This window comes from Poecilia reticulata, linkage group LG8 (assembly GCF_000633615.1).
Source record: "Poecilia reticulata strain Guanapo linkage group LG8, Guppy_female_1.0+MT, whole genome shotgun sequence".
NCBI lineage: Eukaryota > Metazoa > Chordata > Actinopteri > Cyprinodontiformes > Poeciliidae > Poecilia > Poecilia reticulata.
In genome coordinates this window covers 14,697,732-14,713,299 of record NC_024338.1, presented here as the reverse complement: position 1 = coordinate 14,713,299, position 15,568 = coordinate 14,697,732, and the positions used below count along the sequence as shown (strand labels likewise).

The following is a 15,568-nucleotide window of genomic DNA, read 5'->3' as shown; positions in this document are numbered from 1 at the left end:
CACACCTAGGGACAATTTAGAGAGACCAATTAATCTGATAGTCATGTTTTTGGACTGTGGGAGGAAACMGGAGTACCTGGAGAAAACCCACGCATGCACAGGGAGAACATGCAAACTCCATGCAGAAAGACCGTGGCCGGGAATCTAACCCAGAACCTTCTTGCTGCAAGGCAACAGTTCTACCAACTGTGCCACTGTRCAGCCAAGCCTAAGTGGATAAATGATCAATCTAAAGAATGTGCCAGTTTTAATCCAATTTATCAATTAATCAGAATAATCAATAGAGTAATCTATTAATAAAATAATTGTTAGCKGCTGCCTTACAGCTAAATATCTAAAGCAGTCATAACAATTACCAATAATAGTTCTTATTGTCATTATGAAATGCATAAAATAAATAAATTGACTTACAACAACAGTCATTGTGATTATACAGTGGCAAACATAAGTAAAGAAAACATCAAGATTTCTCTCATCAAATATTTAGAATTAAATACTGAGCTTCAAAAAGACCTGGAAAGAGTAGGAACAGTTTTAAGATAAGAAGCCTTCCACAATATTGGCTATTGTGGCAAAGTTAGCCACAATAGCCAATATGCACATTTGGAGCAAAAGACTCCACTGCTGAAGGAAACAAACAAACAAATTGAAGCTTTTTATAAAGAATTGGTGCAGAAAAATTCCAGAGGCCTGTGAAACAATGGCAAARCTGCACAATCCATGTTTGGAAGAAAAATGATTCTGCATATCACCACAAAATAAAMCAACTTGAGGTTTGCAGGTTGYAACAAAATCCTTTGGATATGACTGTCTTAGAGAATGTGGTAACCTCACAGGGAAAGTCCRAAARCCCRTTAGCATAGGAAAAAACAAGTATGTAAATGTTTTTGCCTTTTTTGGGTCAGTCCTAACATAACATGATCTGATAGAAAATATTTGAATGAGGCAAATAAATTCTTGTCTATATGAATGCTGCATCAATATAGCTTTCATTGAATGAAAGAACCATCCACAACACGGCAGCATGAGAGCAACATGTTTTCTCCTTAATGATATGATTTTCTATAAAAACCGAAGGAAAACTCAACCCAGCAATTAAATATCCAGTATCCTGAAGTGTTTGTGTTGCTGAAATATTATTTTAAGCAACATTTCACTTTTCAAACTGCATCACTTGATTTTCTCGGGTTTTCTAGTGCTTTGAAAAATAAGTTCTGGCAAACGAGGGTGATTTTAATTTGTCCCAATGCTCAAATTATTTACCTAACATATCCATGTTTTCTTTAAAAGGCAACACACTTTCTCAGCAATGTGTGAATTCAAAATAACTAAAGATAGCTGTTGAAGGTCTGCAATAAATGACAATGACTCATGACATGCCTTACACAAGTTTTTACCACTTTATTTGCGCTGCAAATTTACGTAAAAAATACATTTTCCATACGTTTTGTCTCTTCTATAAGCTACTGTATGGTTTATRAAATGAGTAGTCATTAAAATATGATTCCAGTTCAGAAGTAATAAAAAAAGTATCATGGTGTTCCTTAGAAAGAGGGCGTCGGCTGAGAAATKAAAACCGACTSGCTAATATGACAATGTYCGTGGTAAACTACTGTATCAGCAGAAGCGGTCAAGAAAAGCAGCAATGGAAGTTTAGTTACCTGCGTAGATCATAAAGGCGAAGAACAGAAACAACCGCATCGTGATTTTAGGCTCTGCTGGGCGTTCAGAGTGAAGGGAAGTGCGGTTATGGTGACACAAACTTCCCCCTAGAYTTGTAGAGATTGAGCTACAGTGTGGCGCTTCTGCTCCGTCTCAGGACTTTGGGAATCATTGAAAGCAAAAGCAAATGTGGTGCGTTGACGTGCATTTCGTAAAGCTCCCTTTCGTGAGTCACCGAGCTCAAAACATGTTGCAGCAGGTAAGCCTAAGGCCCACGCCCTTTGCTTCTCAGTGATATCAAGAAGTAGTAAGTAAATTTTAATAAAACGAGCCTTTCGTGACATTAATTTACGGTAACTTAATGTTTTGGATATATATTTTTTTTAATCACAATAACACAACACCGTCCGAGGAACAGCATCTGCGGTTGCTTTAACGATCCAAAGATAGTTCCTCCCAAGTGTTGAAAGGTCAAAACTGTTTTGTTTTTTTTAGCAGACGCACGTTTTCGTTTCACCTGTGTTGCTCTAGTTTTCTTTCAAGTACAGAAGTAAACATAAATAAAAAGCATATTGAATCACTTAGCATGTTTGATTAAAAGAAATGCCTAAGATTATGTCTAATAGAGAAACCCCTAAGTACATTAAACTAAAGTACTTTTCTATTGTCTAAATGTATTATTTCAGACACAACGTGTTATGAAAATGCATAAGTTTAATAGTTTAAAAAAAACGATTTACACAAATGTAAATATTTACAGCAGTATTCACAAATGTATACAGTGTGTTCTTTTTTTCACATATCACAATTGAGGCTGTTTAAGCTCCAACATCTGCAMCGTTTACACACGCAGTCCAATTTTAAAGCCAACTTTAAACTGTTCTTCATAAATAAATAGAAAGTTTTTCATTTACATAAAAATATTTTCCTGAATTTACATGTAAAAGCTACAAATGCCTGCAGTCACTCATAGAAAAAAAAAAAAACACATTAAAGTGTTGAACAAGAGAATTTGTTCCATCAGGCTTGAGCCTAGCACAGTATGGCACCACTAACAAAGGGCTGACAGTTAGAGGATGCAGATTGTATGCAAAACGCAAAAGTGCAGAGAGTTTTCCCAAAGATACCTTGACTTTCACCGAGTTATTGATGCTAACCAATTAAAAAGAAGTGAATATAACTTCTTAGTGACAAATGAAGTTTCAGGTTGATTTTAAATGCTCAAATTTTGCCTGGTTTAATGAACTGAGTAAACACTGAAGAAAGGTCGAAGATACACAAAACCAAGGCAAAAACTATCATAACACGCTCCTTTCTTATGAAAAATACATCTCTTTCATCTCAAGTCAATTTTTCCCTTCCCACTTTTCTTCATTTAGCCTGGTCCAGTAAAACAAATAAAGATCTGACAATTTTTCCTTCATCATAAAAGCATGAAACTTCCTTAAGAATAAAATGTGGAGAAGCAGATGTGACGATAATATGATACAATKAGCAGCAGGGGCTATTTTCAACCGGTCCAAGTGTGAATCTGAATTCAGACTGAGCAGATGTCCTTCATTTGCCGTTGACAGGAGTGCTGCTAAGACAGCTTGGTGACTGGTAGCTGGATGTCCCAGCCGTTGTGAGCCACATTCCCATTGTGAATGCTGAGTTTAGGGTTTTTAAGGCTGTAGCGACGCATTTTGGTGTTTTTGTAGTAGATTGAGTAGATGAAGACGAAAATGATGGAGACAGCCACAACTGTGAGAGCCACAAATCCCGCTAAGAGGGGCAAGTAGTCCTCTGAAAGCAGAAAAATAACATATTAATGCAAAAAAAAAAAAAAAAAACACAAACACTAAAATTCAAGACTTCTTGTTGGCTAAGATGCTTAAAATGTTGTTGTTCTTTGTTGTGGAAATGCATAAACCTTTTTTTTTATCTTGTCAGCACCCAAAGAAAAACAAAAATCTACATTTACTTATTATTTGAAATAATAAAAAGTTGTTTTTGCCATTCAAAACAGATGTTCTAGGCAARGTTTTTGTTCTGAACACAAAACAACTACATCTGTGCACAATTTATTGTCCATTACTGGTCAGCACAATTTGCCTATTAAGTTTATGTTTATATATTTCAGCTTTTCTTTTTGGATTTTGTGATTGTACTAGCCTTTACTGACTGTAATCAGGCGGGAACTGAGGACACAGAAAATGGTGAAAGACTTGCAGAGACGGTCSTTGGATCGAGAATCAAACCGCAGACACCTGAAGACTGGTGGCCTCCATACAGTATAGGAGACATTTACAGTAAATTCTCTCAGTTTCATCATCTTGGACAAATGACGAGTTRGACCTCTGCACAAAATCTTCTCTAGAACATCCCAAAGTCTGGACACAGCGTTGGCCAATCCATGTGTAGAAGCAATRTCTTTTGAGTCCAATCTGTCCAATCTGAGACCCATGAATCCTGGCATTGCCGTAATCAGGTAACCGATTCACCTCATTCTTTCAGCAAATAACGTAACTGAACCTGCACCTGACAAAAAGCAGCAACCCCCAGATCACAGTGTACTGGTTTCAGTACTGTGATCTGGTCCAGCTTGTGGAGGAAGACAAACTGTCACGTTTCCAGCTTCCTTATGCTTTTGGTAAGAAGTGAAGACAAAGAGACACAGAGTCTCTTTAGAACCTRCTGCTACTGTTCTGCTAAATAAAATTAAACCACAAACCATGATTATGATTTGAKTTCATCAAACATTCAAGTCATAACCGATTAACATCTCTTCCATGACCGCATGATGTAGCAAGGAGGGATTTTTTTTTTCCTTTTGAACAGGTGGTGTGATATGACTGKTGACATAGAAACATACTGTGACATTTAAAAACACTTTTGAACCGGGGTCTTCAAATCCAGGCTTCGAGGGCCGATGTCTGGAAGTTTCTAGATGTGTCTCTGGTCCAAAACACCTGAATCAAATGGCTGAATAACCTTTTCAGTTTGCAGTCAAGTAATCCAGAGTCCTGTTGATGAACTCTGTATTTGAGTCAGGTGKGTTGAAGCAGAGACGTACCTCAAGGTTGCAGGATGCCGGCCCTCAAGCCCTAGAATTGAAAACCCCTGCTCCAGGAGACGGGATGAATATTGTTAGGTCTACCATCAGCAGCAACATGAAGGCTGYGACATTAACAAACTAATGCACTAAACATTACCATCGCCGCATCAAACATTAACCTGTCCTGTTCTGACACAGCATGTGTTTGGTTTATGGATGGACCCTACTTACTTAGTTCCTAAAAAACATTTTTCACATTCATGTTTTGCAAGTGAAATTACTTTTCTTCATATGCTTTCAAAGAAAACGTCTGACAGTTGTGCTAAAAATTAATTTAAAACATAAAGCAAACCACTATGAATCAGGCAACAAGACCCCTACAGTAAGTGTACGAAATATGAAATTCCTCAATTTTATGTTTTTGTTTTTTTTTTCTGAACCTGCAGAGCTTTAAAATTACCACAGCAAATCTCTTTAAAGCCCTTTTCCAAAAATGTGTTTTCTCCAACAGGATTTTAGTTACCTGTTAAAATGACTTTAACCTCATGTTTGACAATGGCAAGACTGTTATTAGCAATGCAGATGTARGTGCCTTCTTCATTTACAGTGAGCTTGCCATTTGACCCAAGAAACGCCGTGGCTGTGTAATTCCATGTGACCGTTGGGGCCGGGTTGCCATCAGCCTCACAAACAAGCTCCTCTTTATAACCACTCATCACTGGGACCAACACAGGAAGCTTCGTAGTGTTAATCCTGGGTTTATCTGTTGAGACACGGAGGAGAGAAAATATGAGATAATGAAATTTATTCAGATAATTTGACTTGTAACTAGTATTTTGTTCAATAATTGACGTGACACAATCTCCATYGGTAAAGCCTTTAAACACTGACTGTAAAGAAGTAAATGTAGTTCTCACAGTGGACGCTGAGTGTGAATGGATCGGATGTCATAAGTGGAGGAGGCTGAGGACCTTCGGGTCCCAGGTTCAGTTCAGCTTCACATTTGACCTGGATTCCATGGAGAGTCCTGTTYAGAGTGATGTTCCTGGTGCAAACCACCGTTACAGGAGATTTATCCTCAGGAAAGCTGCATTCCGACTTATTGATTATTCCCACTGAATCTGAGGAATAAAACAATAAGAAAAAACACGTAAGTCCAAAGTGCTATAAAAAAGTTCTTCTGCTTTTGTTTTTTTTCTGTTACGCTTAAATGTTTCAGGTCACCAAACAAGTCATCACTGATCAAAAATAACCTAAACAAATATCCGCAGTTTTGAGATGYGGATATAATTTCTAAGGGGGGGGAAAAGCGATTCAAATGAACCTGGCAGTAAGGGCCTCCCTGATTAAATCATGAATGAACTGTGATTACCCATACTTTCAATTCAGTTTCACTATCCGTGGCCAAGATTAATCACCGTCTCTTCTTTAGGATCAAGAAATCACTTAAATGGAATGTGTTTGATCACATGGACAAGATCTCTAAAAGCAGCTACTCCATCATGGGGAAAAAAAAAAATTATTTTGCGTTCCCTCGCATAACCTTTGCGSTTCCTCACAATAGGTTTCAATAGCATAACTGAATACTGAGTCTTTCGAACAGTCACCACCGTACTTTCTGCTATAATATAAGGTTTTTTWAAAAAGTTTTTTCCATGTATGTTAATGTCTCGTTTGTGAGATATCCAGTTGTGTATCTTTTTCTTTAGAATAGAAATGCATCACAAACCTACAAAATGCAAAAGCAAAGCAGGTCAAACATGGGCTTTCCATCTCCCTTCCAAGATATAAACAAACTTTTTACATCTGAAGGAACGAAAGAAAAAATATGTTTAACTAACAAGTTTCATTTTAAGTTGATGATTAATGATTTATCTATGTTTGGAACAACTGATGGTCTTTGGGGGCAAACTGGTATTTGCATATGCTGTGTTGGTGAAACCTTTTCCAAAGTTATGTAAAAAAAAAAAGAAAAAATAAAGAAAAAAACACTGCCACATCTCACAAATGTTAGATGGTAGTTGTTAATGGTAGTAATTAAGGTATTCACATAGGGCCGGTTTGGGATTTTAATTTTCTCTGTTGCTTGTATTTACACAGGTTATTGCTGATATTATAGTTTGTTTGATGATTTAAAGTGTTTATTTGCAAGGCAGCAAACACTCTTACACACCAGTGTAAGCATTTTGTTTTCAAAATGTGTAATACAACAGAGAAGAAAGSCATGAGGACTCTCGATAAACGATAAGATGTACTTTGCTGAGATTGTTGACTTTTGTACCAATAAACAATAAATGATAATTAAAAAAAAGAATCCTGTACCAGGCTCAACAGTCTCATTCCCTCTTTGCCATAACCACCGTACTCTCAGGTGTTTTGCAGGAGCCACATCCACAATTTCACACTCCAGCGTCATGTTACTTCCCTCTTCTCCGGAKGTTGAGTTGTCCACAGTTCCATTCACAGAGATATTTTCTGGTTGTTCTGCAGGTGAGATAAATGAAAACGATTAAAASYCAYATAGTCATGAGCAATAGCAACAACAGGACACAAATGAGAAACTAACTTACTGTAAAGAATGTAGCGTAGAGTTTTATTACACCATCCTATTCCCAAAACCTGTGCATGACAAACAGGACTTGAGTCCCAGTCTTCATGTGTGTTTGGAGTCCAACTTATATTTTCCTTTTTATTTGTTCCATTTTTCTGTCTAATCAGCCAGTACACATTGTTATCAGATACATTGTTTTCGGCATTGCAGACCGCAGACTGCCCGCTGCTTTGGTATTGCAACACCATCGTCTCTGGTTGTATTCCAATAGGGCATTCCTGCTTGGCACCTGTGGAAAACAGAGTGGGAACAGGGAATGTTATTTCACTTCAGTGACCACAGGCATTCCGATAACAGTATTTCCATGTAGAGTGGCATAATGAAACAGTGTTGAAAAGCGAAGAGGGTCTTAATACAATGGTAGGTCTGGACGCAGCAGGAAAAAGCTCAGGAAGGATATTCCCCTCCCTTACATGGTGGATTCTGTGCCCTGCATTCTTAAGCTATTCTGTATTGATAAGTTCAATGCGTCATATTSAAACAATCCACTTTCTCACACTATAAGCTTGATGTTATTGCTTAAAAAACAATTATGATTTCGTACATTAAAGACGTTTTTTTTTTAAAAAAAAAGTTATGTTTCTTATTTTCTATTTGTAGTATTTTGATGTACATCAAGTCTGAATATGAATATGTCCCATCATATTTATACTTCTAGCTCCCCGATAAACTTTTAAACGCGCAGGCAACATTAATTTAGCAACAGGCAACGAGACATTTTCGCCCCGACTCAAAAAGAAAACATGACGTCTTAAGTGCTCACATTAAGAGCCACGACTTACTGGAGTTTGTCCCGTTAGAAAGCGCCAACAGCTGTAAAATCAAAAGCACTAACAGCAGGCGAGGGCAGCTGAAATTCTCCATTGGAATACAACTAAAGAGGTAATTTCTCCAGCTTCCTCTACTCTTCTGCTCCTCTAGAGTTTCTCCTGCTTCACCTCAGCTGCACGGAAACAGCAAGAGGCGGACTGAATGGAAGTATGTGGACTTTTTTTAAGCAACAAGCTAAGCTAAGCTACCGTGACAGGCTCCAAGCCGCTCCTCGTCGGGCGGAGAGGAAGACAGCCCCCCCCCAAAAAACACTGGGCATAGAGACACGGCATGCCCACACACTCCCACCGAGACTATAAATGTAGCAGCAACAAGCTGCGCTGGCTGCAGCTAAACTACAAGTGGAAAGAAACAAGCGACAGAATAAAGCGTTGATGATTCAAAGTGACTAATCTGGAATATTTAAATGCCTTCCCTGGAAAATATTTCAAGAACTGCCACAATTATATTATATTATATTATATTATATTATATTATATTATATTATATTATATTATATTATGTATACTGGACTAAACATATTAAATCAGACATTTAAATATAAAAACATAAATATTACTATTTTTTCAAAATGCACTCTTTCTCAGCTGCCTAAAGATAGATGTTTGAAATGTTTGATGTATTTTGTTATGAAATGGCACAATATATATATATATATATATATATGATGTTGATTATTTTAAAAAACATTTATGACATGCAGCCACAGCTACAAACAAATGTTTTAAATTAAAGCAAATTCATGTATTTGACTGGCCCAGTCAAAGTCCAGACCATGGACTCTGTAGTAAGATTTAAAAACTGTAGTTTTCACATATTATTTGTGGTGACTGAATTGAAATGCAAACTTTTCAGTTTTATTTGTAAAGAATTTTGCAGCACTTGAGTTGATCTAAGACACAAACTAAAGAAAGCCCTATAAATACACTKATGTTTGTGAAACACCAAAAAAAGTATGAATATCTTAGCGATGCATAAGGTGAAAGCCAWTATGTTCTTAAGGACATTAAGGAGATTTTTAGAAAATGCTMCAGATGTGTATGTATGTTGTTAAGTCCTACAAATTGCAATATAAAACWTTGTAACTAGCAAGTCATGTTAAAAGAAATTATTTGACTGTTTAGCTATATTCTCTCTGCTACATGCATCAGTCCCCTTCRTTGTATTGGACCTACCTTTGACAGTGACTTTAACTGTTTTGGAGACATTTCCTCTCTCATTCCAAGCATGGCAAGTGTAGGAACCAATGTTGAATCCGGTGGCATTGTTGATAACCAGGCGAGATATTCCATCTTCTGTTCTCTCATTCACATTGTGAGTCCTGTAGTAAATCCAGGAGTAGTTGGGGCGTGGGTTACCTACTGAAGAGCACTTCAGTCCCAAAACTTCCCCAACCTCAACTTCTGAATCTTCAAGYTCCACTATATGTGATGGAGGGTCTACAGAGAAAAAAAAACAATTGGCCATGTATAAGTTGTAGGAAAGCAAGCACACATGCGTATCTTACCAGAAACAAATTATGAAGTGCTTACAATGAACAACAATGTCCACTGTGAAGTTGAGAGTTGTCCGATTGTTTGAAACTCTGACGAAGTACTGGCCCGCATCGCTCCTTGTTAGGATGTGTGGAAGTTGAACCTCCTCTTCATCTTTGTACCAGAYCTCAGTAGGTTCTGGGAAGCCCTGACTGCACGTGAGGTTGTGTCGAGTGTGTTCTTGAACCGTATGTGTATGTGGACACGTCCACTCTGGTCCATCTGTAATGAAAAACATAAAACTTTCTTTATGCTAAGAAAACACCACCTACAAAATGGTTAAAATGTTTGGAGAAGACATTTAACWTGCAAGAATTACACTCACAGAACACACTAAGTTGGACTTTTTTTTCAACCGAGGTAAGACCTGCTGCTTTGACCTCATATGTTCCCGAGTCATGTCTTCTCAGAGGATTCATCAGGTTTCTGGGACGTCCATCTTTCAGCCACTCAATATACGGAGCAGGGTTTCCTGTCACTTTACATTTCCCATCCAAAGATTCTCCCTCGTGTACTTCTACGGTGTGACATTCAATCTCAGGTCCAACTAGCATAGAACAATACAAACAAATTAACATGGGTCTAAGGATAGGGAAATGAAGTGGGTTTTGTGAAAGATCCTGTCACATCAGTGAAGTGTTCTTATTGCATGTTGGTTACTGTGTTTCAAGAATCCAGCACGTAAAGGTGAGTGAAACATCTGGATAGCATGGTGATTATATAATGTTTTTGTTGTGCATTGCTGCAGCACAAAATTAATTCAACACTGATTTTATTTTTATGTAGATTGGTTCGATTGTGCCCAGTCCAAAGAAAGACAAACGGAAATGTAAAATACAATTAACATTACTTACACTTCACTCCAATACTTAATTCACGTGAAGATACATTAAACTGTGGACCTTCTGGCCCCAAGTCCATATGTGCTTCGCATCTGATAGTGGTTCGGTCATCCTGTCTTGTTGGTGTAAAACGAAAGATAGACATCTGGTTTGTGGGTTCCTTTGTGCTACTTGTAAGATTCTCACTGTAGATGATCTGGTTTCCCTTGTACCACCTTACGGTGAGATTTTGAACAGGTGCAATATTGAGGATGCTACATGTGAGGTTATACTCTTCATTTTCTCTCATCTCTTCACTGGATTCAATGCTGGAGTTGATGCTAATGTTTTCTGGAAATGCTGGAAGAAAGGAAAAGGTTTATTTGTATCAGGAGTTGTTAAAGCGTTAAATTGGTCTGCTCAATCTGCTAGACCTACTGTAGATAACAAGTCCAAGTCTGGTGCTACATTGATTCTCGCCACTAGTGATGAAGCACATTGGATTATTGTCCCACTCTGCCACACTTTGAACTGTCAGCATCACATGTCTCTCTTCCTGAAGGCCTGTGCCTCCTTCCGAAGCTTCCCAGCCGAGTCCATCAAATTTCTCTGCTGATGTTATGCARTTGACTGAGACTGGATCTCCATATTTCACCACAACACGAGGTGGGATCAGCTCGATAGCACAGGAGGCATCTTCACCTGTTGCATAAAAGTACAGTGACATGTTATCTATTGACATGATTCAGCACAAACCGTCTCTACAATTTTGATTTTTTAATATTTTTTCAATAGCATTTTTTTTTCAATTGTCCTGAATATTGAGTCCATGGGAATGCAAATAGGACAGGAAACATGAACTAAAGTTATATTTTAAAAGAAAGTAAAAAAAAAAAAAAAAACGCCTCACATGAGACAAAAGCCAAGTGTTTTCTAGAATCCAAAAATAATCCAAAGTGAACAAGATAGCATTCTTGCCACCAACATTTTGTACTCTGAACAAAAACAATAAAAAAGGTTTTCAAACTCAGTGATTTTATTGGCAGTGATGGATATAAAAAAATTAAGAAATAAGGTTTAGAAGATTGGCTGCACATCTGATAATGTGCCGTCCCTAAAACAAATGTAATATTATTGCTCCAACAGATCCAACAATGAAAGTGACATCATAAACTCAACTAAAGCAAAAGTGGATGTTTTACATCCACAAAAAAATCATTTCATTTTAGTTAGATCTTTCTAACTCTCATGTGTAGGGATACGTGTGTATTTTTCATAGGAGTAACACTTCAGAGCTCTGCAGTTGGAGAGAGAAGAAAGAACAGTGTGGCCTCATGTTTGAGTAATTTTGACACTAATGCAAAAACCAAGTTTAAAACTTGACCTACAGTAAATTCCTAATGTTATTTACTGGTTTAGTTTCATTTTGTCAAACTTACTACTCGGAATGTGCTCTAATAGTTACAGAGGGTTTATTCAGCCATTGCTTTTAAATCTGAGCTTTTTTAAGACTTGCTATTGTCCACATTTTCAACTGCCTTAACTATCAGAAACAAAACTTTTTTTCAGCTGTATTCAAGTCTTTTCTTTTATCTCATGATACTCTGCTCTCTTTTAGATAAAACAAAGTTCTGCAGATTCCTCTGGTTTTACATTCCACATTTTTAGCTCAAAGATAGTTCAGGTATTTGGCAAAGCAATAACCACTGTGTTTTTCATACAAATTAAATGGATTTTGATACATTAGTAGTAAATGATCCAACACTGAATGACCAAAAAGAAAGGACATCACATAGACTAGATTTTAATTCATTCAACAACAAAAATCAGTGAATGTAAAACCTACCTGGAATAAGAAGCACAAATAGTTGAACAAATAATATCCACTCAGTCATTGGTTTGGGTTTTTTTTTTTTCTTGTCTGGTGTGAACAATGTGTCTTCTGTGGCTTGTTGCAGCTCTGCTCTGCTTCTCTGGTGGGGTAATGCTGTGCTAACTCACTTGGAGACCAGTGGTTTTASACATCAGAAGAGGGAGGGGGAAAAATACAGCCAGCTCTGATTCTCTTATGACACACACACATGCACAACAAACCCTTGGTTGTTTGTGTGCGAACAAGGACACAGTCAGGCGCTTTAAATGTGCTATTTTCAGTTTATACTTATCATTGTAGATGCAGTGGGATTTTATTTGTCTCTTGTGGATGTTTGACACCTTTAAAAAACTGTGACTGTAGCTCATGTCCTCAGTAAGTTCTGACTGCGTTTTTTTTTTTTTTTTGGGATCTCAACTGTCTTTGAGTGTGTGGATTCGTACCAGCTTTCGCTGAGAATTGGAACAATTAGCCACACTTTATCTAACAACTGTCAAATGTGAGCTGACCTTAATTCTGGTGAGATTTAGACCTGGTTGAAGCGTTCTTATTTGGGTTAGTGTGCCTGACCTGATTCTGCAGTGTCAGTCATACCTCACTTGGGGCTGCAGCATTTATTCCAGCTTGCTTGCTTTTCATGGTACAAGCTTACACTCCCTCCTTTTGCCACTTTCAAATTTCATAATATAATTTTAAAAAGCCGTGTACATAATGTGAAATGGGGGTTTTTTTTGTATGTTTTTGTCATTTCAAACTTAATTATTGGTTTTGTTTTTTCACAAAGAACGGTGAGCTCCTGCTAAATAGCAACCAACATAGGCCCAGACAAATAAGCATTAACTCCATGCTTTTTCCTCATTAAATTTATTTCTAGTGGGCATATTAACATTAAACTCAGACCAGATGTCAGTAAAAGCCTAAGTAGTCCCCTCAGATAAACAAGTCTATAAATGTTGTGTAATAAAGTAGAATAACACGTGAAGTAGATATTAACGATATGAAGAAAAGAACAAGCACAAAGGCAAATAAAGCCATGCCTAAATCAGCACAACTTAGGAAATCTAAAAGGATTTTCTTCATAAAATTCTGAACATTAAGCAAGGGTGGATTTTCTTTGGCCAACAATTGTTTTTCTTTGGCCAAGAAAAACAATTGAGTAGTTTCAGAGAAAGACCAGTCAGTCTCCTCCTGGAATCCGGGTGAAATTCAGTGGAAAGAACTGAAGATTTGGGTGAATAGAAAAGAAAAAAAAGAACCGAGAAAGACAAGAGAGTAGTTTTTCCATACAATTCACATTTCACAGCTGCCATAAACAAAAATAGTTGTAGATATGGAATAAATAGATACGAGGTGCAAGACATTTGTATTACTTTAATGCTTATGAACACTGTCATGACTTTCCTATATCAACTCAACCGAGAGTATTTCTTCCGGATATAAACAATTGTTTTTTGGTAGAATTTTAAATCTGTTTTATCTCTAATGCGCAGTAAAATTTTGAAGTATTTGATCCAGACTGACACGTTGGGGAGTGATTGCTTCTTATCTGTATTCTACTGAACAGTGACAGGAGTTTGAAGCCTCTTATGAAAACTATTTCAGCGCCCACGCATCCGAAAGTCATTAACACTCTGATTCACTCCCACACATCCAGCTTTCGACTTCTACTGTTCACCACTTTTTCTAATTTCTAAGTAGTTTGGATGAAATGGTCATGATTGCATTATTATGTCCTGAGAGGGCATACAACACACATGTAAGAGTAAGACTGGACTTTCCACGTTTTTCCCTTCGGAATCACATCCTGCCCTTGTAGTTTCACAAGTAGGACTTTCCGAATTTCCTTGGAACAATAACAGATTTGCTTCCCTTCCCTTATGGAATGAGTGTAGGGATATTGATGTGGAGTCAGCTCATGGCTGCTTAGTTTACAAGATGCAGTACAATGATTAAAAATCTGGGAACAAAAAGAGTGTCAGGAAAAGAAAGCATCAGGTGCAAGCGTATACTCCCAAAGCTCCTGTCAGCCTCAGAGAGAATGGGCAGATCCCAGAAAAATGTGTTTTTAGTTAAAACAGAGGGGGGGAGTATACACAGAATAAACACCCGTACACAGCAAGTTTTCTAATCTAGAAGGGGATGAAAAGATAGCTAAACATTTTTTACTGAAGCAGTGAACGATAATACAAAAGGGAGGTTTTGAAAGACAAACAGAAGGCTTCACAAAGGGAAACAAAGATTTACATTCCAGTCATGTCCCTAAGGAAGGAACTGCATGCACTAGTTTCTTCTCTTTGCTCCAGGATGTTTAGAATATCAGGCTCCGAGGGTTGGAAGAGAAAACACAATCTGCTCTTATTACCTACATGCCGAGTTTTCATCTCTGCACAGGGAGTTTGTTATTGAGCATTGTCACAGGAATGATAATTAAGGAAGGAACCGACAAACACAGCATCATTGTACAAAGCGGGGTTTCAGTTTCCCTCATCACATGTGTCAAAACGTCACATCTTATCTTGATCAAATATTTTCTACATAAACTTTGCGAAAAGGATGATATTGGATAAACAATTGACCCGTGAAATGTCTTGAAAATGACAGCTGGACAGCTGAGGTTGAGTTAATCTTTCCTCACTTCAGAGCTCTTTCAGTTTCATCTGTTTGTGACTATGTTCATTTCTCAACAGAAATTTAGCAGGTTAATTGTATTTTTGTTGTTGTTTCTACAACATGCAACAAAGACAACAACAAAGATTACAGTAACATTGATTTTCCATAAAATAAAATAAATTTGATTCCCCTACTCAAAGTTTTTTTTTTTTTTTGCATCCCGCGGGCTTAAAAAAGAGAAGTCCCCAATTTATTTTGATATGAAAAACTGGAAGCAAGTGAGCCATCATCAAAGAGAACAAGGAAGTGAATCATGATATAGTTAGGAAAATGTTAGTTTATTTATTGTGTCAGCAGCCCTGATATGTTATCTGAATGTTTTTTTTTGTAAACCCACCAGCGTGCCAGTGGCCTGGTGAAAAGACGAATGTGCCTGTAAAAGTGGGATCACAATGATTTCTCTTTTAAGAAATGATGTGACTGAGAGAAAATATCTGGGAAGCCCCCACAATGGAGACACAAGAAAAAAAAACACTTATTAAAGACAAAAGTGCAAACACAGAGCTAGTGACAAATGACTTGTTGCGC

At 37.4% G+C, this 15,568-nt stretch overlaps 1 protein-coding gene across 1 annotated transcript; it reads right to left on the bottom strand.

Annotated features, from left to right (window-relative positions):
* Positions 1-2,358: 2,358 nt before the first annotated feature.
* On the bottom strand, positions 2,359-12,496 carry LOC103468732 (hemicentin-2). Its single transcript, XM_008416010.2, has 11 exons — positions 12,344-12,496; positions 10,936-11,199; positions 10,531-10,857; positions 10,002-10,223; positions 9,674-9,898; positions 9,317-9,580; positions 7,270-7,539; positions 7,022-7,183; positions 5,617-5,820; positions 5,223-5,462; positions 2,359-3,447 (listed from the first exon to the last, which is right to left on the bottom strand). Exons 1-11 carry the CDS (start codon positions 12,390-12,392, stop codon positions 3,245-3,247), a joined length of 2,430 nt encoding a protein of 809 aa, XP_008414232.1. The 5' UTR covers positions 12,393-12,496; the 3' UTR covers positions 2,359-3,244.
* Positions 12,497-15,568: the final 3,072 nt, after the last annotated feature.